The 23,366-nt window shown below is 35.2% G+C and overlaps 1 protein-coding gene across 14 annotated transcripts in view; it reads left to right on the top strand.

Moving 5' to 3' along the window:
* RALYL (RALY RNA binding protein like) overlaps positions 1 to 23,366 on the top strand; it is an 817,889-nt gene that overhangs the window by 459,042 nt on the left and 335,481 nt on the right. Inside the window, exon 1 of one of the 14 annotated variants that reach the window (XM_032421709.1) lies at positions 20,040 to 21,302. The exons of 12 other annotated variants lie outside the window; for them this stretch is intronic. In XM_032421709.1, coding sequence (XP_032277600.1) covers positions 21,266 to 21,302 — 37 coding nt within the window. In that variant the 5' untranslated portion in view covers positions 20,040 to 21,265. Of the gene's footprint in view, positions 1 to 20,039; positions 21,303 to 23,366 lie in introns of those variants that run through there. One more of the 14 variants, XM_032421710.1, reaches the window with a different exon arrangement.

A 23,366-nucleotide genomic window follows, 5' to 3' on the forward strand; every position in this document is an offset into this window, starting at 1 on the left:
TTGCCTTCATTTGATATCTAAAATCTACATTGTACACGTGCTTTTATTTTTGTGTAACTCACCAGGTAACATGACAACATTGTACACATTTCATGCCTCCCTTCCTAACAACTGAATATAGGAGTAGTCCTTCCAGGTCCAAAAATAAGCAAGCATCATTCACATGCTTGAAATGACTAAAATGGTAACTGTATGAATTCTGCAGATATAATCATGTCTTGATTTTCTATGTATTCTGAATATTACAAACTTAAAGGCTAAAATTAATGTTAGTTAGAATTTTTAATTCAGCCAAAGAAATAGCTTCTAGGGGTTTAATTTAACTTAGTTAATTACAAGTTAATAAAATATGTGTTCTTATATTACATAGATCCATTAGATCAATTAAAATCACTTTATACCTACCATATGCATAATACAATCTTTGGGTCTATGATTCTATTTCATTTCAATTCATATCTTGTAATTTCCAGCGCTCCCTCCTGTACTGAATATTGTGAATATGTACTGAGAATACTCCTGATGGAAGCACGCTAAATGGGAAAAAAAAAATACTTCAATGAAAAACAACAGTATTATTTAATTCACTCAAATGATTGTGTTAATTGATTTCCCGATAGACACAGGCCTTGTTTTTCCACATGGATGATCAAATTTATTCTAGAGTCTAATCCTTTGAGGACACTGCAATCTAAGTTTTTCCATAACTTTCTGTTTTATATTGGTAAGTATCTTTATTAGGTGGAGCAGTCACTTGAGATAGAGTATTGTAATAATGAAATATATGTTGCTTAGTCAACAAAATTATTGAACCTATTCAAAGGATGTGTAGTACATTGTCTCCTTCAGGGTTCTATAAAATGTTCTACTGACGTCTTCTAAATATTTCTTTTATCCTCTACAAAAATGCTGTAACATTGTAGTGTCTGGGTATTTATTAGCTCTCCCACGACATCTTGAGGGCACTTATTTCACTGAAAAATCTAAGATAGTTGTAGCGACTCTTATTCTCGAAGGACCGTTATGTAGGTCTTTTGATTCTTATTTTCTGTTTCCATTCTCCCACCATCCTTTTGCTCAATTCACTTTACTCACTTTGCACATTTTGATACTTTATGATGGGAACAATATGAGAAAGATCATAAGTCCATATAAGTTAATTCTACTACTCTTTATTGGGATAAATCAAAGAAAAATATTAAAATGGATAAATAAGACCTCTCTTTCATTTATTCAGCTCTTCCTTCCAAGTGCCATCGATTTTAAGTGAGCTACTTCTCTAGTCTTCATAGTTTTTATCTTTTTTTCAAACTTTAAAAAAGAACATTTGTAATGTAAAACAATTCTAGATAAAACTTCCTAAATAAATAATATATCATGTTCATCAATGTAGAATTTTTTATTTGGAAGAAACCTTGGAATCCTGTTATCTTAATAAGAAGGTTAGGGGACAAACTAACAAGGTACAAAGAAAGCCAAATATATGTCCAATGATAAGATGCAAATAAAGTAATTTGTAAATTGCTAATGTAAAAGAACAATTGTATTTTAAAAATATTATCTGTCATTATCACATTTAAATAATAGGGAAGATGGAATCAGTCTAAGTTCTACAGCTAAATATTAAATAATTAAAACAAATCTAGAAAAACGAAGAGAAAGAAAGTAGATGGTGAAATCCAAAGAGCTGGATTATGAAAACCCAGTTTTTGGAGATAGCATCCATTATTTCATGTATTTCTTATAAATTTATCATGAAGCTAAGTCAGAGAAATGTGGGAATCCACAGGGGGAAAAAATGACATAACTGCTTTTGAATGGTGTGATAGCCAAAATCCTTATCCTTATAAAAGTGATTTTTGAGGTTAAAAGGAAAACAGTATCTAGCATCTGTAAGCATTTTACAGTTATAACATTTTTACAGGCAGGTTAAAGCACTGTTTGGAGAATTTCCACATTGCTGGTATTTATTAAACCTAAAAGTTAAAATTACTTTCTTCAGTTTTATTGCAATGCAAACATTTTGTATTGTTTGTCAGGATAACTTTATAAGAGATTTAGAATGATAAATGCGCTTGTGATGAACTGCTACAGAAAGAGAGCCAAAGGGACTTTGGTTTCTGTCATACATGAAGTATGGTTTTCTGGATTACAGGGAGGGTTATCTTTTTCTACACGTCTCTCTTGAGATCAAATCTGGGACATTCTAGCCATCTCTGGTTAGGTGAAACTATAGATCATGTTTTGGCTTTCTAAATCTTTTTGCTGGAGGAAAATTAAATTGTGCATTTTAATAAGAACAGTTTATTTTCACCATTAAGTAGTTGAAGGGAGGGTAAATTAAGAAGGGGCACAATAAGATTCAAAAATGAAAAGTAAGACCTCCAAATTATCTGATTATACCCCTAAGGAATTAAGCACAGCCCCATTTAATTTAAGAAAGATTCATAGTGCACCTCCTAAACTACAAATACTGGCATTCTTTTTCCCCTTATAGTCTAATGTGCAAATGATGAGGTCTTTAACAGAGGGATGCTCCAGGTGCTATGAAAACCACAAGAGAGTGGCTCTATGTCTCTTGGAGGAAGATCAGGGAGGGTAGATTCCATACAGGAAAAAAAAAAAAAAAAAACACATGCAAAAGAAGCAATGCTAAAATCAGTGGAGTGGGAAAATATAGTCCAAGTTTTTTCATGTGCATAAATCCAAAAATCTAAACAAGAGCAAAATATTAGCAAATTGAATGCAGCGATCTATAGAAAGGATAATGTGTAACGATCACATTGGTTTTATTCTAGAAATGCAGGTCTGGTGTAACATTTAAAAATGTGAATCTTGACACCCCCCACACACCATACCAAAAATTAATTTCAATTAAACTGGAGATCAATTTGTGAAAATAATGAAACTTCAAGAAGTAATCATAGGAGCATATTTTCATTATCTTGGTGAACACAAAGTTCTCATAAAGGTAACAGAAATTAATAACCACAACAAGAAAAAATAGAAAAATTGGACCTAATTAAAAATAAGAACTTATGTTCATCAAATATGTCATTTAGGGAGTGAAAAGCAAGCCACAGTATGGAAGAGGATATTTGATTTATCTATCTCTATCTCCATATGTATATATCTGACAAAGGATTCCTATCCAGAATTTGTAAAGAATTCCTACAAATCAAATTAAAGGAAAAAAAACAACAACACTGAAAACTCAACAGAGAAATGGAAGAAAACTTCAAATAGCACTTTAGAAGAGAGGATATACAAATGAACAAAAACACAATGGTTAACAACCTCATTAATCACTAGGGAAATGCAAATTAAAACTATAGTGATATCCCAGTACACACCCACCAAAATGATTAAAATAAATGTTCTGGCAAACACTGGCAAGGATGTGGAACATCAAGAACTCCCATGCATTGCTGGTGGGAGTGTAAATTGATATAAGCATTTTGGAAAATATTATATAGCTACAATAATTAAAAGAAAGTCTTGGTCAAGTCTATTAAAACTGATACATTACCTTATGAATTCCTAGATATATTCCTATCCCTAGATATAAATAATACCCCCTAAAAACAAGTATATATGTTTACCAAAAGAGTTATACAAATATATTCATAGTGTTATTTCTAGTAGCTCCAAACTAGAAACCACCCTAAAGTCCATCAACATTAGAATAGACAAGAAAAACTGTAGTGTATTGATACAATCAAATGCTCTTCAGTAATTAAAGTGAATAGAATATTCTGGTCCCCACCAACACGCTTAAATATCACAAACAGTTTTGAGCACAAGAAACCAAATACAAGAGTACACAGGGCATGATTCTATTTATATAAAGTTCAAAGGCAACTAATTTATGATGTTATTAGTTGGTATGGTAGTTAACTTGAAAAAGAGGTGACTGGGAAGAGAAAAGAGGGGGGCAATTTCTGGATCTTGGTGCTGATTACACTTTGTAAAACGTACCAAGCTCCACATTTATCCTCTGTACACTTATTTGTGTGTGTTATTTTTTGATATAAATTCTACTCCTATGAGTATTACATATAGAAATATTAGTCTGGGCTTTGGTTGTCATGTTTCCAGTCATTGTCTTCCCAGCTGTAGCTGTAAAATTTTTTATGAGCAGAGACTTACTTGCTCCTTGTGTGCAATCCATTGGTACCATTCCCTTGGATTTATTAATTTAATGGAAGCTCTTAGACATTTTACACACAGAGAAACATAACAGCATTTTTGTTTTTAAAATGTTATTGTTATTCAGAGACGTTTCATATTTTGTCTAGTTTATGCAATTCAAGGCAAAGTAAGACATTAAGTGGATGTATTATAGCATTTCCTATATTCCAACTCACCATATATGATGAATATGATGGACATGGATATAACTTCTATTCCAACCTCTTTCTGGTATTACTTGCTCTGCCTCAGGAACTGGGAAACTAAAAATGCAAAGCATGAGTCATTTATTTTTCTGATTTGGATTGTAACAGGTACAGTGTGGTTTAGGAGCGAGCAATTGTTCCCTGATCCTCGAGGCGTATTACTTATAGCAATGGCAGCGGTGACATGATTCTAAATCAGGCAGCTGTAGAGCCGGTTCTGTAGTCGTGAAGTGACTTCCTGAGCATAGAAACGGCAGCAGTGCATCTGGGTGCTCAGTTCTGCAGTGTAGATTTGAGTGAGCTTTGATGAAAGCTCAATTTAAAGTCTATTTCTTCATCCTTCCCAATGTTCTTGTAAGCTGTTTAATGCCTTGTAGTAAATTCCTTTCTGTAGTAAAGCACCTAGAGGTGAATCTGTTTTCTGCAACTGGTTCCTAATTGGTAACAAAAGAACACAGTCAGCATTCTCTACTAGGAGAAAAAAGCTCACGCTAAATGGATGAACAACTTTTATCCTCTTCTATAATTAGAGTTTAATCTTGGCCCTCTTATCTATGATCACATCGAATATTAACTGAAAATAAATTTTGTCATTTCAATTCCATCACCACTCTTGAAAACTTTCAAATAACAAGATCTACTTTTAAGTCCAGTTAAGATCTTCCATGTAATTATAAGTATCATCATACTTTCTGCATGAGAAAAGCACCCATCAAATGTCATTGTAGTGAATCTTCGCAGTTGTAATTTACCTTTTCCCATTTGCTCATTATGCCATGCGGTTGTATTTGCCCCATATTAGTGGATCAATAGGTGCAAGGCTCTTCTATCTCACTAGATTTCATTAAGAGTTGATTTACTCCCATGCAAAAATAAAAGAGAAATATAAAAGTTATAATGGCACGCACGCGCGCGCACACACACACACACACACACACACACACACGTGGGGGAGAGAATCTGGTCTATACAAGACATGAAGTATTACATATATGGCCATTTCTTTAGCAAAAGGAGTAGAAAATTGTTTTCCTAAGAATCACAGAAGAGGTATTGGTGATTTATTTAGTTTTCCTTCATGGCATTAAGCCACATTAAGCACTATTTTTTGCAACATAATGGCTATTAAGCAACTTTGTACATGCTTGTCTCTTGATGAATTGTTTCTTAAATCATAATTCATAATTCATGTAACATTTTATTGAGCATCCACTAAGTACAGCGTGTTGGGGACTATGGGAGATATAAAGCTACCTATGAAACTGACTCTATCCTCATAATTGATCTTATGGGAGAGGCAGACAGAAATATGTAATTTCAATCCTAAAACAAATCACACTATAGTTTGTTATAGTAGATTGTGGTTAATATTATAAATAATGTGAGTATAAAGGAAGGAGAAACAAATTCCAAAATGAAAATACTAGAGAAAGCTTCAGGACAGATATTTTGTTTGAATTAAATAAGATAGAAGGGAGGACCTTTCAAAAATAAACATCATAAACAAATGCTCTTAATGTTCAGGTAAGTTTATAGAACAACCTAGATCTATATGCCTTGTCCATATTATGGAGGGTGGTGGAAACTAAGACTATAAAAGAAGAAAAATTGAGGCCAGAGTTTGGAAGATCATAAATGTCATGCTAAGAATTTTAGATGTTATTCCATAGTCATTTGGAAGCCACTTAGCAAGGAACCAAAATGTGGGGGCATTAGGGCATTCTGATGGCAATGTGAAAATTGAATTGACCAATGGAAAGATCGGAGTTGAGAGACCTCTGCATAACTAGTGGAGAGGTTTGAGTGGTAAAATGTGATAATAGGAGTGGGGAGGAGCAACCTACCTAAGAGGGATGCATTGGTAAATAAGTAGTAACAGGAATAGTTATAAGAGAAGGACCCCTAGAATATGACCAAAGAAACCTGAGTATGGGGTATCACTCACTTAAAGTGATAAACAGAATAATTTCCTCCTTAAGATGTCCATGTCCTGATCCCCAGAACCGGTGAATACATTAACTTCTACAGCAAAAGAGACTCTGCAAATGTAGTTAAATTAAAGATCTTGAGATAGGGAGAGGTTATCCTGGATTATCTGGATGGGTCCATGTAATTACAAGTAATTACAACAGGGTCTAAGTGAGGAAAAGGAGCTATGACAAGGGAACCAGCTGTTGAAGTAATGTGCTTTGAAGATGGAGGAAGAGGCCCTAAGTCAAGAAATGCCAGCATCCTCTAGAAGCTGGGAGGACCAAGAAAATGGAATTCCACTCTGAAGCAACAGGATGGAATGCAAAATAGCCTACAATTTAATTTTAGATTTTTGATTCACAGAAATTAAGAGAATAAATTTGTAGGGTTTTTTCTAATTTCTATTATGAAAAATTTCAAATGTACATATTACAGTTAATTATTATAGTGAATCTTTGTATGTCCACTATTCAGGGATTTTTTATTTTTTATTTTTTTTAAAGATTTTTGTTTGTTTATTTGACAGAGAGAGAGAGACAGCAAGAGAGGAGACACAAGCAGGGGGAGTGGGAGAGGGAGAAGCAGGCTTCCTGCTGAGCAGGGAGCCCGATGCGGGGCTCGATCCTGGGATCATGACCTGAGCCGAAGGCAGACGCTTAACGACTGAGCCACCCAGGTGCCCCAAGCTAGGCAATTCTGAGGGAATAAATGTATGTTATTTTTTTTAAGATTTTATTTATTTATTTGACAGAGAGAGAGAGACAGCGAGAGAGGGAATACAAGCAGGGGGAGTGGGAGAAGGAGAAACAGGCTTCCTGCTGAGCAGGGAGCCTGATGTGGGACTCGATCCCAGGACCCTGGGATCATGACCTGAGCCGAAGGCCGACGCTTAACAACTGAGCCACCCAGGAGCCCCAAGGGATTTTTTAAGTTAAAGTACAATTGACATATTAGTCTCAGGTGTACAACATGATTTGGTATTTGCATACATTGCAAAAGTATAAGTCACTGTAAGTCTAGTGATCTACCATCCATCATCACATAGAATTGCACTTTTTTTTCTTAAGATGATAACTTTCAAGATCTACTGTCTTACCAACTTTCAAATATAGAATACAATATTATTGACTACAGTCTTCGTGCTGTACATTACACCCCCAGGATTTATTTATTTTATAACTGTAAGTTTGTACCTCTTAAGCCCTTTTACCCATTTTGTCCACTTCCCTACAGCTCTCTCTGCTGGCAAGCCTCAGTCTGTTCTCTGTATCTCTGGATTTTGGTTTTTTTGTTTGTTTGTTCATTAAGGTTCATCTGTGTTGTCAAAAATGGCCAGATTTCATTATTTTATATGGCTGAGGAGTGTTCTGTTGTATTTGTATACCACATTTTCTTTACCCATTCATCCATCAGTGAACATTTTTAGCTTGTTTTCATATCTTGGCTATTGTAAATAATGGTGCAATAAACATAGGGGTACATACATGTTTTCAAAGTAATGTTTTCATTTTCTTTGGATAAATACCCAGGAGTAGAACTGCTGGATCTTATGGTAGTTCTATTTTTAATTTTTTGAGGACCCTCCATACTGTTTTCCACAGTGGCTACAACAATTTACATTCCCACCAGTAGTGCACCAGGACTCCCTTTTCTCCACATCCTCACTAACACTTGATGTTTCTTGTCTTTTTGGTAATAGCCATTCTGACAAGTGTGAGGTGATATTTTATTGTGGTTTTGGTTTATATTTCCCTGATGATTCGTGATGTTGAGCACCTTGTCATCTACCCATTGGCCATCTATGTCTTCTTTAGAAAAATGTCTGTTCAGAACCAATGTCCTTTTTTTAATTGGATTGTTTGGGTTTTTGTTATTGAGTCATAGGAGAGCTTTATATTTTTTGGATATTAATCTCTTACCAGATAAATGGTATGCAAATATCTTCTACCATTCAATAGGTAGTATTTTCATTTTGTTGCTGGTTTCTTTTGCTATATAGAAGCTTTTTTCTTTGGATTGCTCATTTGTTCATTCTTGCTTTTGTTGCTCTTGCATTTGGAGTCAGATCCAAAAGAAACCATTGCTAAGGTCAATGTCAAGGAGCTTATTGCCTGTTTTCTTCTAGTAGTTTTATGGTTTCAGGTTTACATTCAAGTATTTAACCCATTTTGAGTTAATTATTGTGTGTGATATAATATAGTAGTATACGTTCATTCTTTTACATGTGGCTATCCATTATCCCAATACCGTTTATTAAAGAGACTGTCCTTTGCCCATTGTAAATTCTTGCCTCCTTCGTTGTAAATTAATTGACCATGTATTCATGGGTTTATTTCTCAGCTCTTTATCTTGTTCTACTGATCTGTGTGTCTGGTTTTATACCAATAGTATATTGTTTTGATTAGTATAGCTTAGTAATATAGTTTGAAATTAGGAAGCATGATGCTTTCAGCTTTGTTCTTTCTCAAGATTACTTTGACTATTTGGGATCTTTCGTGATTCCATACAAATTTTAGGATCATTTGTTCTGTTTTTGTGAAAAATGCCATTGGAATTTTGATAAGGACTGCATTGAACAATATGGACATTTTTTACAATTTTTTACATTTTTACAGTATTAATTCTTCCAAACCATGAACACAGAATATCTTTCCACTTATTTGTGTCTTCTTCAATATCTTTCATCAATGTCTTATAGTTTTTAGCGTAAAGGTCTTTCACCTTCTTGTTTAAATGTATTCCTAGGTATTTTATTCTTTCTGATGCGATTGTAAATGGGCTTAAAATTTGTTTCTGATAGTTCATTATTAGTATATAAAACCACAACAGATTTTTGCATATTGATTTTATATCTTGTGACTTTATGATTTTGTTTATTAGTTCTAAAGGTTTTTTGGTGGAGCATTTGAGGTTTTCTATATATAAAATCATGTCATTCAGAAATAGTGATGGTTTTACTTCTTTCTCTCCAATACGGATGCTTCTTATTTCTTTTTCCTGTTTAATTGCTCGGGATAGGACTTCCAATACTGTATTTAATACAAGTGGTGAGAGTAGACGTCTTTGTCTTGTTCCTGATCTTAAAGGAAAAGCTTTCACCTTGTCACCATTGAGTATGATGTTAACTATGGGCTTGTCGTATATGGCTTCTATTATTTGTGGTACTTTCCATCTATATGCACTTTCCTGAGACTTTTTATCATGAATGGATGTCAAATCTTGTCAAATGCTTTTTCTGTATCTATTGAGATGATCATAGGGTTTTTATCCTTCATTTTGTTAATGTGATGATTCAAGATGATTAATTTGCAGATGTTCAACCATCCTTGCACCCCTGGAATAATTCCTACTTGATCATTGTGCTTGATCCTCTTAATGTATTATTATTGAATTTGGTTTGCTGATATTATGCTGAGGATTTTTGCATCTATTGCCCTGTAATTGTGTGTGTGTGTGTGTGTGTGTGTGTGTGTGTGCGCGTGCGCGCGCGTGTTGTCTTTGCCTGGTTTTAGTATTAGGGTAACACTAGCCTTGTAAAATAAGTTAGAAGCATGGCCTTCTCCTCAATTTTTGGAGGGGTTTGAGAAGGATAGGTATTAAATATTTTTTGAATGTTTGGTAGAATTCACCAGTTAAGCTATCTAGTTCTGGACTTTTGTTTGTTGGGAGATTTTATGTTTTTGTTGTCAGAGTTTACATCTTTTTTATTTTATGTATCCTTTAACTTATAGTTATTTTTACTCTTTTTGTGTTTTAATCTTCATATTAGAAAGCTAGATTATTCCAGTGAGATTTTTACTTTCATATGTTTTCTTATTACTAATTAGTGACCCTTCTTTAAAGCTTAAAAAAGTCCCTTTAACATTTCTTTTAAGGCCAGTTTCATATAGTGATGAACTCTTTTATAGCTTTTGCTTGTCTGTAAAACCTTTTATCTCTTCTTCAATTCTACATGATAACTGTGCCAGGTAGGGAATTCTTAGTTGTAAGTTTTTTGCTTTCGGTACTTAAATTTATCATACCACTCCCTTCTGGCCTGCAGTTTCTGCTGAGAAATCAACTGATAGTCCCTGCCTGGTACATAACAAGTTGTTTTTTTCTTGCTGTTCAAGATTCTTTCTTTAACTTTTGACATTTTAATTATAATGTGTCTTAGTGTAAATTTGCATTGTTTTAAGTCACTACTACCATGATAATATGTTATAGCAGTAATATGTAACTAATGAGGATTTTTGTACCTAACAGTAGAGTATAGCTGTAACTGATATCTAAAAATCAGGAACTAGTTTTGGAATTGGGTAATGGCTAGAGGCTGGAGGAATTCTGAATATGACCCAAAAAACCTAGATTGCTTTTTAACAGACTTTGAGTAGAAAATGAATGTTTAAGGACACAGAAGAAAGTGAGGAACATGATAGAAAAAATCTACATTGCCTTAGAGAATACTTAACTCATAATAAGCAGACTGTTGGTAGAAAGGGGGACATAAAATGTTAAGTTGAGGGATAGTGGTGAGAACAAAGGGGTTCTTTGTTATATAAGAGTAAAAAGCTTGCTAAATTGTGTCCTACAGTTTTGTGGAAAGCAGTTGAACTGTTATGTGGTAACTGTAATGCAGTTATGTGGATATTTAGCTGAGGAAATTAGGATATTTAGCTGAGGAAATTTACAAGCAATACATTGAAGGTATGACCTGATTTCTCCTTGCTGATTATAGTAAAATGTAAGATGAAAGAGATAAATTCAGGAAATAACTGTTAACCAAAAAGGAACCAGGATTTGATAATGTGAAGAATTCTCAGTCTATCCAGACTGCAAAAAATGCCAAAATAAGGACATTCACTGTCAGGAAAGCAAGCTCCAGAGATGTTACGAAGAGTGCGGCTGGCCAACCTATTGTTAATGCTTTGAAAGGATAAGAAGGTCAGTGTGTTCAGTCACACAGAGTTTCTTTGAAGAGATAAGCATGTGTCTTATGAACCCTCTCAGCCATCTTAGCAGAAGCCAGAAATAGAGAACTCCCCAAAAGAATTATGGAGGATCTGCTTGTCTAATGAATGAACCACAGGGTTCTTGAAGATGTTATACAAGCAGAAATACTGCCATCTTGAAGTGAAAGGGACAGAGAAAGGACAAAATAAACAGAGACTGCTGGACTCAACAAAATTCTGCAGACAGGAAATAGTATGACAAAACTCCTCTACTACAAATGTACTGTTCTCTAGAAAAAAATGTGGATGACTCTGAGGGCAGAACCATCCCAGAGGATGAAACCATGGGCCCTGAGGGCAGGGTTATAGTCCTGGAGGGGGAAACCAAGAGCCACAGGGGATTATTCCCAGTCTTTGAAACATAATGCAGTTTTTCCAGTTGAATTGTGGACTGATGAGGTGATGAGATAAGATTCTGAACTTTGAGTTTTTATTAAAATGGATTGAGACCTTTGTATGTGGGATAGACATGACTCTTTGGGAGTTAGCGTGCAGACTATGATGGAGAGAATAATGACTTTCCTAAAATATCCACATCTTAATCCCCAGAACTTGTATGTATATGTTACTTTATATGGCAGAAGGGATTTTGCAGATATGATTAAATTAAGGATCTTAAAATGCTTGTATTATCTTAGATTTTCTGAATGGGCCAATGATAAAAAAAGTATCCTTATAAGAGATGCAGGCAAGTGAAAGGAAGAAAAAGGAGATATGTCAATGGAACCAGTGGTTGGAGTGACGTATTTTTTAAGGTGGACAGTGCCATGAAACCAAGGAAGATGAGCAACCTCTGGAAGTTGAAAAGACAAACAGATTCTCCTCTGAATTCTTCAGAAAGAATGTTGTCTGAACAATGCCTGATTTTAAACTTCTGACTTCCTGAATTATGAAAATAAATTTGTGCTATTTTAAACCACTAAGTTTGTGGTAATTTGTTACAGCAAAAACAGAAAACTAATACATTCATTCATTTATAAATATTTGTAGAATAGCTAGTATATTTCAGACACTGAGCTGGCTGCTAGGAATACAGTAACAAATGAAGTAGATATAGTGGATTATAGTTTTACATGCTGAAATCTGGCCAGAAACAATGCAAGAAAAGCATGTTTTGTTTTGTTTTGTTTTGTTTTGTTGCACATGCTAGATTTGCTATATATGAGTTTTGGACATCTATATAGATATATTTCATAATAACAGCTAATGCTTATGCTGGTCACTGTTCTAAGCACAGTTTATATATTAACTCATTTAATTCTTATAATAATCCTGGCAGGGTGTTATAGATGAGGAAACTTCTATAGATGAAGAAACTGTGTATGGATATATAAAGCAACTTGCCCAAGTTCATGCAGCTGGGTGGCAGAGCTGGTATCCAAATAAATAAGCCAGTCTGGCTCCAGATCTTGAGCTTTAAAACACTTTTAGCAACTCTAGTTGAATATGATTGTGAATCTGTCATTTTGCATAGATTGATCTGTAAATATAAATTTGATACTTGTAAGGAACATAAGAAACAACAATGGCGTAGAAGCCAAAGAATAGAGTTTTCGAGAAAAAGATAATAATTGACATTGTCAGATGTTGATTAATGTCAAGTGGAATGACTATTAACCAAAAATGCCTTGATTTGGTGACCTCGTTATAAAAGTTTTCCTGTTACCATTTTCTGAAGTCATTTATTAACCATTATTTCTCTGAATGTGTCAGGCCTTTGCACTCAGCATTTTATTAGTTTCAGCTGCTTGAGTATAGTTGGGCAGTTGTCACTAACCCATTGAGGCCAATGGCACCAACTCACATACGTACATCTTGGCTTCATTCCTATGATGTTCACTAGCATAGATACGCTTTGCTTTGCTTCCACTGAAATTGCTCAAGATGTTTTGTCCAGTGATCTGCGTGAAATTAGCCCTTGTCAGATATTTATTGACATACTACACGACTTTCTGTCACCCTTCACTGCCACTTCTGCAAAATTCAAACCAGCATTTAGAATGTCAGAGTACTGTATACATTTATTCTGTCTGATATGGACAGATAATTTTAACTGGTATTTTCATTAAACATTCTTTTTAAAAAACTTTGGATTCACATAATATCTATTAGTAAATAAAATATCAAGATTAAGACCATGGTTATTTTATCTTCTTGTGCCCACTTCTAGTTAGTGCAAGTATATGCTTCATAAGTATCTGTGGACTGGAGTAATGAGGCATAGAATTCTATTAACTATTATTGTCTTAATTTGAGTAATGAACAATTGTTTGGAGTATTGTTACAAATTGGTAACAAAGTTAACATAAGAATAACTTCTATCATCATTATTTGTTGAATACCAATTACGTACCATCATCCACTTTATACATCCACATCTTCCGCAATTACCCTTCATCTTCTCTACTTCTTTAAGGATCTTCCCCAACCAGAGTCTGGCCACTGAAGTATCGTTCATCTTCCAAACACCCTGGACACTGTCTTGCTTGGTAGCTCTTCAACTCACATCTCTGGTTTTTAAGATAGGTAGGTAGATGAGTAAATAGGTGATGATAAGTAGATGATAGATAGATAGATAAATTGATAGATAGATGATAGATACATAGATAGAGACATAGCTAGATAGATGATAGATAGGTAGATGATAGATACATAGCTAGATAGATGATAGATAGATAGATGATAGATAGATACATAGCTAGATAGATGATAGATAGATAGATGATAGATACATAGCTAGATAGATGATAGATAGATAGATGATAGATACATAGATACATAGCTAGATAGATGATAGATACATAGATAGATAGATAGATAGATATAATAGAGTATATATTTCTTATTTTGTAAATTCTGTTATAGTGAAATTCTACACATAATTTTCATGATCATGGAAACTATTGTGATTTTAAGGATGTTTTAATGTCTCACCATTATTCCATGTAAACTCAGTAGTATCCCTCCATCCCAGGACACCGTGAAGATGCTATGTCTGAGACAGAGTGGTAAGGTACTGAGGAAGTGTTTCTCATAACTAAAACACCTCCAGGGAACGTGGTACAGCAATTCCCCCACACCATGCCCACATCCAATAAACTCTATTATCGTGTTCATATGTCTGTCAGATAATTTGTTATGAATATAGTACCCTTTATGTGGCTATCACCCCGAAGAGGCTTTGTACTTTTTAGGTCTAGGTTTGCTACATTTTTACTGTGTAACAGTCAACACTTGTTAAAATACTTTGAAGTAAGATAAATTATTTACACAGGCATAAATACCTTCCTTCATATTTCTAGTTATAATCTGTAGAAAATTCAAGGTTAATTTAATCGTATATGTTTTAGTCTTCTTTTAAAAAAAAAAAATCTTTTAGGGGCCATTAAATATTTGGGCCCACCCAAAGGATGGGATTAAAAAGATAGAATGCCATTATCCTTGAGACAATGAAAATAAATTTATCCAAATATGAATGGGAAAGTAAGACCACTAAGAAGATAAAACTAAGTCTGAAAAATCAAATTTAGGCTAAAAGAACGATGAAACTAAGAGAAGGTAGAATGGGAAGCACACAAAGAAAGGGAAATGAACAAACGTGAGAATGCTCAAAAACAATTACCAAGGAGATTCAATGAAAATAAAGCCGATTGCAATGTGAGTTATAAAGGAGAAACATTTAACTGTGTTGAATACATTTAAGTATTAAATATTTTTTAAAATTCAGTGATTTCAAAGACTTGTTTGATATTAGAGCATAAGAAACTGGAGAAAGTCCAAAGAAATGAATAAAGACTTCATAATAAAATCCAATTATAGTTTACAAAAAATCTTAGAAAATTTTTTTCCAAATACATAAAACATTTAATGAATTAAATGGAGGGAATATACAGTTGACTTGTTTGTCAAGTACAAACAGTCAAGTATAAAGAAGCATCATTCTGGAAATTTTCTCACTCATTTGAACCAGTATTACAAATGAAAACTTGAGCCGAACATTAGGAAGTTTTATGTTTTCTCTGATTTAAAAAAGAACAATGATAAATCTATCAGTCAAATGAGGTACTAGGTAAAATGACAAGAAGATTTTTTAATATGATAGCCACTCAATACTTTAATTAATAACTATTTTTAGATTATCTGCTAACAGGAGAGCACTTGACTCTGGGGCAAACAGATATGGATCCAGTTCCAGAACATTAAGCAAGACAGCAAATTTAATATAAACATACACAGAAAATGCAGATATTTTTCCTTAAATTGTCGAAAAGATGGACCAGTGATTGTGCTGAGGTTGAAAATATTTGGATGTTATCCCTGAAAGTACCCAAGCAAAGGACTTTTGTAAAGAATTTATAGGGGCTACACTAGCAAGGAGATGTTTTAATAAAGAAGGCAGAACTCATCTCTGAGCGGAGAAAAGGCAGAGTTCCCCCAGGGACAGCTGACATTCTGGTGAGGGAAAGGTAGAGAAGGTCCACATCTGTGCGTTGCTCTGTAGGGTGATAAGAATGACATAAGAAAAAGGTTAACTGTGGGTAACTTTCTGTGCAAACCTGAGAAAAACTGACCAAAGGGAAGTTGAGATATCACTGATCAATTAAGAAATAATTTCAGGCTAGGGTGCTCAGAGGCTCTAGGCTAACTCTGGGGTGTTCTGGATTGAGGCTCCTGCTGTGAGTACCTGGTTTGAGTAGCCTGAGGTCCTGCCCCTCCATTCCCTTCAGTTTTCTGTCCAGCTAACTTGTAAGAGCTCTCTATGGTAGACCAGACATCTGTAAATGAGGAATTTTGGCAAATTCACTTCTTAACACATTTTCAATTTTACCATTTTATTGTTTTAGTAATTAATAATAATAATAATATAAGTATTATGCAGTTCGAGTTAAATATTTCCACACCATCGAGGGGCACCTGGGTGGCTCAGTCGGTTAAGCATCTGCCTTCAGCTCAGGTCACGATCCCAGGGTCCTGGGATTGAGCCCCACATCGGGCTCCCTGCTCAGCGGGGAGCCTGCTTCTCCCTCTTCCTCTGTTGCTCTCCCTGCTTGTGCTCTCTTGCTCTCTCTCTCTCTCTCTGTCAAATAAATAAATAAAATCTTTAAAAAAATATTTCTACACCATCCATATACTGTGTCTTGATAAAATTCTTAGAAGTTCTATCAAAATTAATACATATTATAATTTTTATTTTTTTTCTTCTAAGTTCTTATTTAAATTCCACTTAATTAACATACAGTGTAATATTAGTTTCAGGTGTAGGATTTAGTGATTCATCACTTACATACATATTGTAATTTTTAAACCAGGTAAGAATGTCAGAACTCTGGATGGGCTAATCATTTGATACTCTTGGTATTCTTTAAATGTTCTCTTAGTGTTTTATTTGGAAGAAAGGTTGAGGGTTGGGGCATCAGGAGAGGTGGGTGAGGTGACATGTATGAGAAAGGGAAGTCAACACTGCTGCAGACATGAGCAGACCTCTGCTGTCCCAAGCAGTCCATGGTGCTTCTGAACTTGAATGTCCCTACCAGCAGCTAGCAGCCTAAACCCTGCAGTTAATTGCATTCATCCCTCTTAGGAGTGAGTTGAGCACTACTAGTTGTTATGGAAATATGTCTCTGTGGGTCTTCATCCCCTGTGGCCTAAACAGCTACCGAAAGTATCCCTTCAACCTTACAGGGCATGTTACAGTATTGCATTAGCTCTAGAGAAAGATCAGCCGGTTCAAAACCAGGCATTATCTCTTGTTCTCTGTGAGGTTTCAGTCAGAACACTTAATCTCTCAGCCTTATCTTACTGAAACATTAAAAGGGGCAAAAACAAAATAATAAAAATAATAATAATGATAGGAGGAGGTGGTGGATGAATCCATCATAAGATTGTTTTTAGTATTCAGTGAGTAATCCCGTAAAACTCTTAGAAGACAGCCTAATGCCTAACACCTAACATGCACTCCCTAAATGAGTGTTAGCTCTCATTAAACCATGGTGTTCATTCCCTGTGACGAGTTCCAGCAAACATCATTTTCTTGATTTCAGTGCTTTATTAGTGACACTATAATGACACTTTTACATAAGTCTTCTCCAGCAGCTACCCAGTGCATCATCCCTTAATTCAGTCCTAAAATCATATTGGTCTATTTTCTAACAAAATAATCTCAACACAACTACCTAAGTCATGCAGTGTCCCTGAATATTACCTGCACCTGCCCTCCTTTGGGGAAAGTTTGCTCATTTCTAAAAGGAAGGTAGGGATAGCTAAGTAACAGACTTGCAAAGATTATGTGACATGATGTGTACTTAGCACAGTGCTTGACACACAGCAGCACAGAGTACTTCCTTTATCTCTCATTGTACACACACACACACACACACACACAGTACACACCCTTCCTTCCTTCTTTCTTCCTTCCTTCTTTCCTTCCTTCTTATTTGTTGTTCTTTTATGTTAAAAGTCATCTTCTCTTACTTTGCCAGGTACTTTTATTTTTTAAATGGTTCCTTCCATGAAAAAGGGAAAGATATTGACATAATCATTTGATTTTATATGGTAAGTCATCCTTCCCAATTTGTCAACACTCATTGAATTTGTATTTCAAGTATGGAATATAAAGATTGAATCCATTAGGGGCACCTGGGTGGCTCAGTTGGTTAAGTGTCTGCCTTTGGCTCAGGTCATGTTCCCAGGATCCTGGGATCAAGCCCCATGACCATTGCGTTCCTGCTCACCTCCCTCCCTCACCCTCTGCCCCTCCCCCCAGCTCATGTGCTCTCTCTCTCTCTCTCTAATATAAATAAGTAAAATCTTAAAAAAAAAAAAAAGATTGAGTCCATTAAAAGAAATCATGTTTCAGGGAGTAGATAGATATTTTAAAAAGCAAGTAATGCTTTTTTTGACCTCTGACATTATAGGCATAAAGCTGATTTTGAACATAAAACAACAGTACTCAGTCTGGATTCTTGAAAAGGGTAAGGAAAAAAAGAATGAGATGCCTGGACCTGTCTTCTCTCTTCAGCTATTTTTTCTGTCCTGTATGTCTGCATTCTTCCTCCTTATTCTTGTGGCTGAAAATTTCCCAGCCAAGACCTCCTCCTCTGCCTCAGCTACTTCCTCTACCTTCCTTTCATCTTCCTACCTGTACTGCAACATGGTACTCATGAAGTTGGTCTTAATCCATTAGGTGGAGTTGAGGTCCCAAATTGTGATGGTTTAAAGCACTAAGCACAGATATGAAGTCCAAGAGTGGATTGCTCTGTATTCCCTGAGGTGAGAAGAGTAATGTAGGAAAGAGTTGATAACATGAAAATCCCTATGTGGAAACTATGAAAGTCAACCCTGGTACAAGATTGGGAGCACAACAGTGTACCAAACATTGAGGAGTACAAGTCAGGATACTTGTTTTCATGCGTGTCTGTGTGATAATGAATGAGGCTGGCTGATGGGTTGTGGTATATGTGAACAAATTTAAATTGTTACATAACCTTTGCAAAAATTGTTCAGATCGATGTTAATCACAGATATTACAGCACTAACAATGTGAAAAGAGAAAAACTACACATGTGATGGAACCATATAATAATGTAAAAATTAATACCGTTTATGTCATTGTATCATTAAGCTATTTCTGCCTCATCATCACCAATGACATGTTTATTCATACCATATATGTTGGACAGACGGTTTTAACTTTGTTTAGTTGTAATAAATTTTATGTTTGTTCATCTTCTGGCATGAGTAACTTTTATAAAGGAGAACTTGCTTAGTGGTTGTGACTTTGCTTCAGTAAATTTAAAATTGATCTTCACATCTGTGAGTATATACAATTCCATCCAAAACAGTGAACTCGTCCAAATTAACTTTGGGGCCAAAAGATAGACATGAAATGACAAGTGCTTGCATCAAGTAAGAAAGTAACTTCAGTCAATATACATGAGTTTGACTATTGTCCAGATTTATTGAAAAATAAATTATAGTTGTATTGTCTTTATAACTTAAATTAGTTCATAAAAACTCCTTTATTCAGCAAATATTTACCAAGAGCCCACTTTATACCAGGCACTGATATGTCCTCTGGATATATAACTCTGAAAAAAGAAAGCCTGTCCTCTGAAAGCTAATGTTCTAGTAGGCAGAGACAAAAAACGAATACATAAGTGCTATGGAGAAAAATTAAGCAGGTAAAAGTTTGTGGGATATAAGGTGTATTATATGTCATTAAGAAAAAGCCTACTTATTTTATTTATTGAAATATTTTAGTCTCACTATTAGAGAAAACACAAGGAAAATCCTTCTAGTGTTTCATAATTGACTATGTCTTAGAGTAAGATATAACCATAGTGGTCTTTGACAAAAAAACCTCACTAAACACTGCAGTTTGTTAGTCAAAAGTCAAAGAAAGTGGACAGGAATGCTGCTAAAAACCTGCCGACATGCTCTTCTTGAAATCTATGATTATGAAATGTAGTAATTACTTAAATATGAAAATATTCTTTTTTAAAAAAAAAGATTTTATTTTTTTTATTAGAGAGAGAGAGACAGCGAGAGAGAGAACACAAGCAGGGGGAGGGGTAGAGGGAGAAGCAGGCTTCCCACGAAGCAGGGAGCCCGATGTGGGGCTCGATCCCAGGACCCTGGGATCATGACCTGAGCCGAAGGCAGACGCTTAACGACTGAGCCACCCAGGGGCCCCAAATATGAAAATATTCTTGACACTGAAATAATCCTTTTATTAAGAAGGATGTCTCCTGCTATCAGTAAGTAGACTGAGTTTGTTAACACTAAAAAGGAATTCTGGCAATTGAAAATGTCTTCTGCTTTTAGCTGGAAGATGGAAGCTTAATGTATAATCAGGAAGTCTTATTACATAGAAGTTATTCACTGGTGTATAAATCCTTTGGTATTTTAAATAAAACTGCATTTCAGACACCCTCATTAGCACAGGAAGGAGATTGGAAATCATACACAATTTTGGAGTGTCTGGGAGAGGTAGTGCTCCTGAGCTTCTGCGGGGTGCCAGGCGGGCGTTGCTCTCAGAGCGGAGAGAGTCCAAGGCATATGAAGACAAAGCTTCCGTGCTGTCCAGTTGACAGTGTGAAATGTGTTCAGATAAGAATATGTCCACAATCCTGTGAAAAGAGAGGTCTGAGGACAAAAATGAGGCAGCAGGGGGGAGGGCAGGCAAAAGACTCCTGAAAGGCTTCCTTCGGGAGCGGACAGAGTGCCCAGCACACAGTAGGCACTCACCGACTCTGAGACCCTAACGCGTGCCCCTTCTCTTCTAGGCCTGGGGAGATAATGTGAAAATACTGCAATTCCTGCATTGCCTGAGAAGCAGTCTGTTTGGAGAAATAGACAAAACTAAAAGTGGCAATTGCTTTAATAATTGAGCATACAAAGTGCATTGAGAGCTCAGAGACAGAAAGAATTGAGTAGAATTTCAAAAATAAAATACAAATCTAAGCATTCTAAGGTGGCTAAAAGACATGTGAACCCAAAGGATAGTTTTTAATTTCTATAAATCTCAAACAAGGGTTTTTATATTTCATATTTGTATTTTCGGTTTTACTGCTCTTGCTAAATACAGGAATCTGTTCTTAATTCAACATTGCTTCAAGCACAGCACTTTCATAGTGCAGATTTTATTAGAGAACTTAACTGATAGCGGTTGGGGGAAGGTGAAGGGAATGCAATTTTCTCTAGAAGATTTGCATTAGACAGAGTAGTTACAAGCTGTAGCATCTCCCCTGTAATTTTATGAGAATGGTATTACCCTGGCTTTCACTGTGTGATTGCTGGTTACCTTCTGTCAGTGAGCAACAGTCTTACTGCAAAGCAGGAGCACAACCCGGCTCTTTGTCTCCGTAGTCAAAGCAATTACTTCTTAGAAAGTCGGATTTTTTCAGAATGACCATGTACAGGAGCAAACGCAGACATCAGAGATGTAAGTAAATTCTGACCCAACTTTTTCTTATGACTGTGGTGGGAGAAACATACTTGATTCCTTAAAAGACTAATCATGACTTCTTCAGATCTATCCTGGTAGTAGAAAAAAATATTGTAGCTTTTTTTCTGACTAACCTTTATCTGTATCCCTCTTACATGCTTGGAAAATGTTGGGGGGAGAGGGGATAATTCACTTGTTACTATGGAAACCTTTGGAAAGGTTTACAAAATCAACAGAGAAACAGATCAAATGCAATTTCAGTCTAGCTCAGGAGCCTTCATTCAGGCATGATCACTGGGTAGTTCTCTCTCTCTCTCTCCCCCTCTCTCTTCTTTTCTTTTCTTTTGTTTTCCTTTCTTTTCTTTTGTTTTCTCCCCTTTTCTTTTCTTTTCCTTTCCAGAAGTGATAGATTTTCTTTCCTGAAAGTCTATTGAAGGGTTTGGGAAGCTAGCCTAAAACTTCCATTTATTTATCCGATATCAATGATAACTCTCAGGAGAAATAAAACAGTTCAGAATAGAGGGGAGAGAGAGTTAATTGTGAATGACAAGCTGAATATGTAACAGGATATTCATAGCCAAACTTCTTGGTCCGGAGCATATTTGTAACATAATTCATTACAGACACCATTTTAAAGGGTTAAAAGGAGTCATTTGTAATCTACCCTAAAGGAATTGATTCCGACTGAAAAGGAACAGCACAGTTACCCTGGCCTAAAGTCCAGAACAAAGATGATTATGGAACTGAAAGCCATTAGGTTTAGCTAAAAATCAAAGTCTTATAATGTGTTTTATGGTAATGCAATATGCCTACCATGAAAAGCTTTCCAATCACTTCTCTTTCTAGTAAGCCCAAGTCGTTATCACTTTATCTTCCCTATTGTCTAAAGCAAAGTAAATATTACCTTATTGCACCCAGTGCATCCTATCACTGACTCTGTTTACCATCTTAGACAGGGAACTACAGCTTGTTCTATAGTCGAAGTCTGTACTTTTTCATTATTCCTAGGATGTCTTTAGGCATTACTAAATATTTTAGACAATCGGCAACAATTACTCTATCAAAGGCCAAAATATGATAGAAATGAAATTTTTTTTGAGTATGATAATATTTTTGGCCAATTTCCACCTGAGACGTGAACACTAACATTTTTCTTGTTCAAAGAAGTTTTATGCACCACAGAAAGCTCTGAGGGCCAGGACTGCCAGTTTGATTTTATATGCCTGATTGCCTTTTGACACCTCTCTTTCTTGTGACTGAGAAACAACATATGATAAATGCTGCTTGTGTCTTATAAAAATGATTGGTACAAAGTCTACAAATATATTGCTGATTAATTTCCTTGTGATTTCCTCCCATAAGAATGGATCTAAATTATGCATGTACTTGAAAACCATCTTGTACCTTTACTCCTGTATCTTTTGGACACCCCCTCATTTTTTTCCATGTAGGTAATCATCACCTCAATGCACATGGCAAATAAAAGATTATAGAAAAATTGTACTGAGTCTCTCCCCTAAAATGTGTTTGCTGAAGTCTGCGATTAAGCAGCAGGAAGAAATTGTGAATTACATGAGACAAGTCAGAAGATGTATAATTATACAGGATGAACACAGTAGGGTGTACTAAGTGGTTTAGTTAAAAAAAATCTAATGTGTTACTTCTGTTTAATTGTATCAGCTACATTATATTGCATTAACTGTTTCTATATTCTAATCATGTAAAATATTGGAGAGCAAAATATAATAAAATTAAAGTATACAGAAAGGTTAGCAATAAGAGCAAATAGAATCCTTAAATGAATTTCTATCTTACACTAATAATATTTGCAAAAGTGGAAGGTAATGCAATTGTTTGCTACCAATGGGTATATAAAAATATCTGAATTATCCCATCACCAAAAACCAGTGCATTTCCATTTTCAATCATATCGTTTATGTGTGTGTTTTTGATCATGTAAAAGGCATAAACTAGCCTAGAGGCAATTGTAATCCAATTAAGGCAATAATTGCACACTTAACAAAACCTCAATGTGAGAAAGAAGGAAAGTGTTTTTATGGT

This window comes from Phoca vitulina, unplaced genomic scaffold (genome assembly GCF_004348235.1).
Source record: "Phoca vitulina isolate PV1807 unplaced genomic scaffold, GSC_HSeal_1.0 scaffold25, whole genome shotgun sequence".
NCBI classification, from domain to species: Eukaryota; Metazoa; Chordata; class Mammalia; order Carnivora; family Phocidae; genus Phoca; species Phoca vitulina.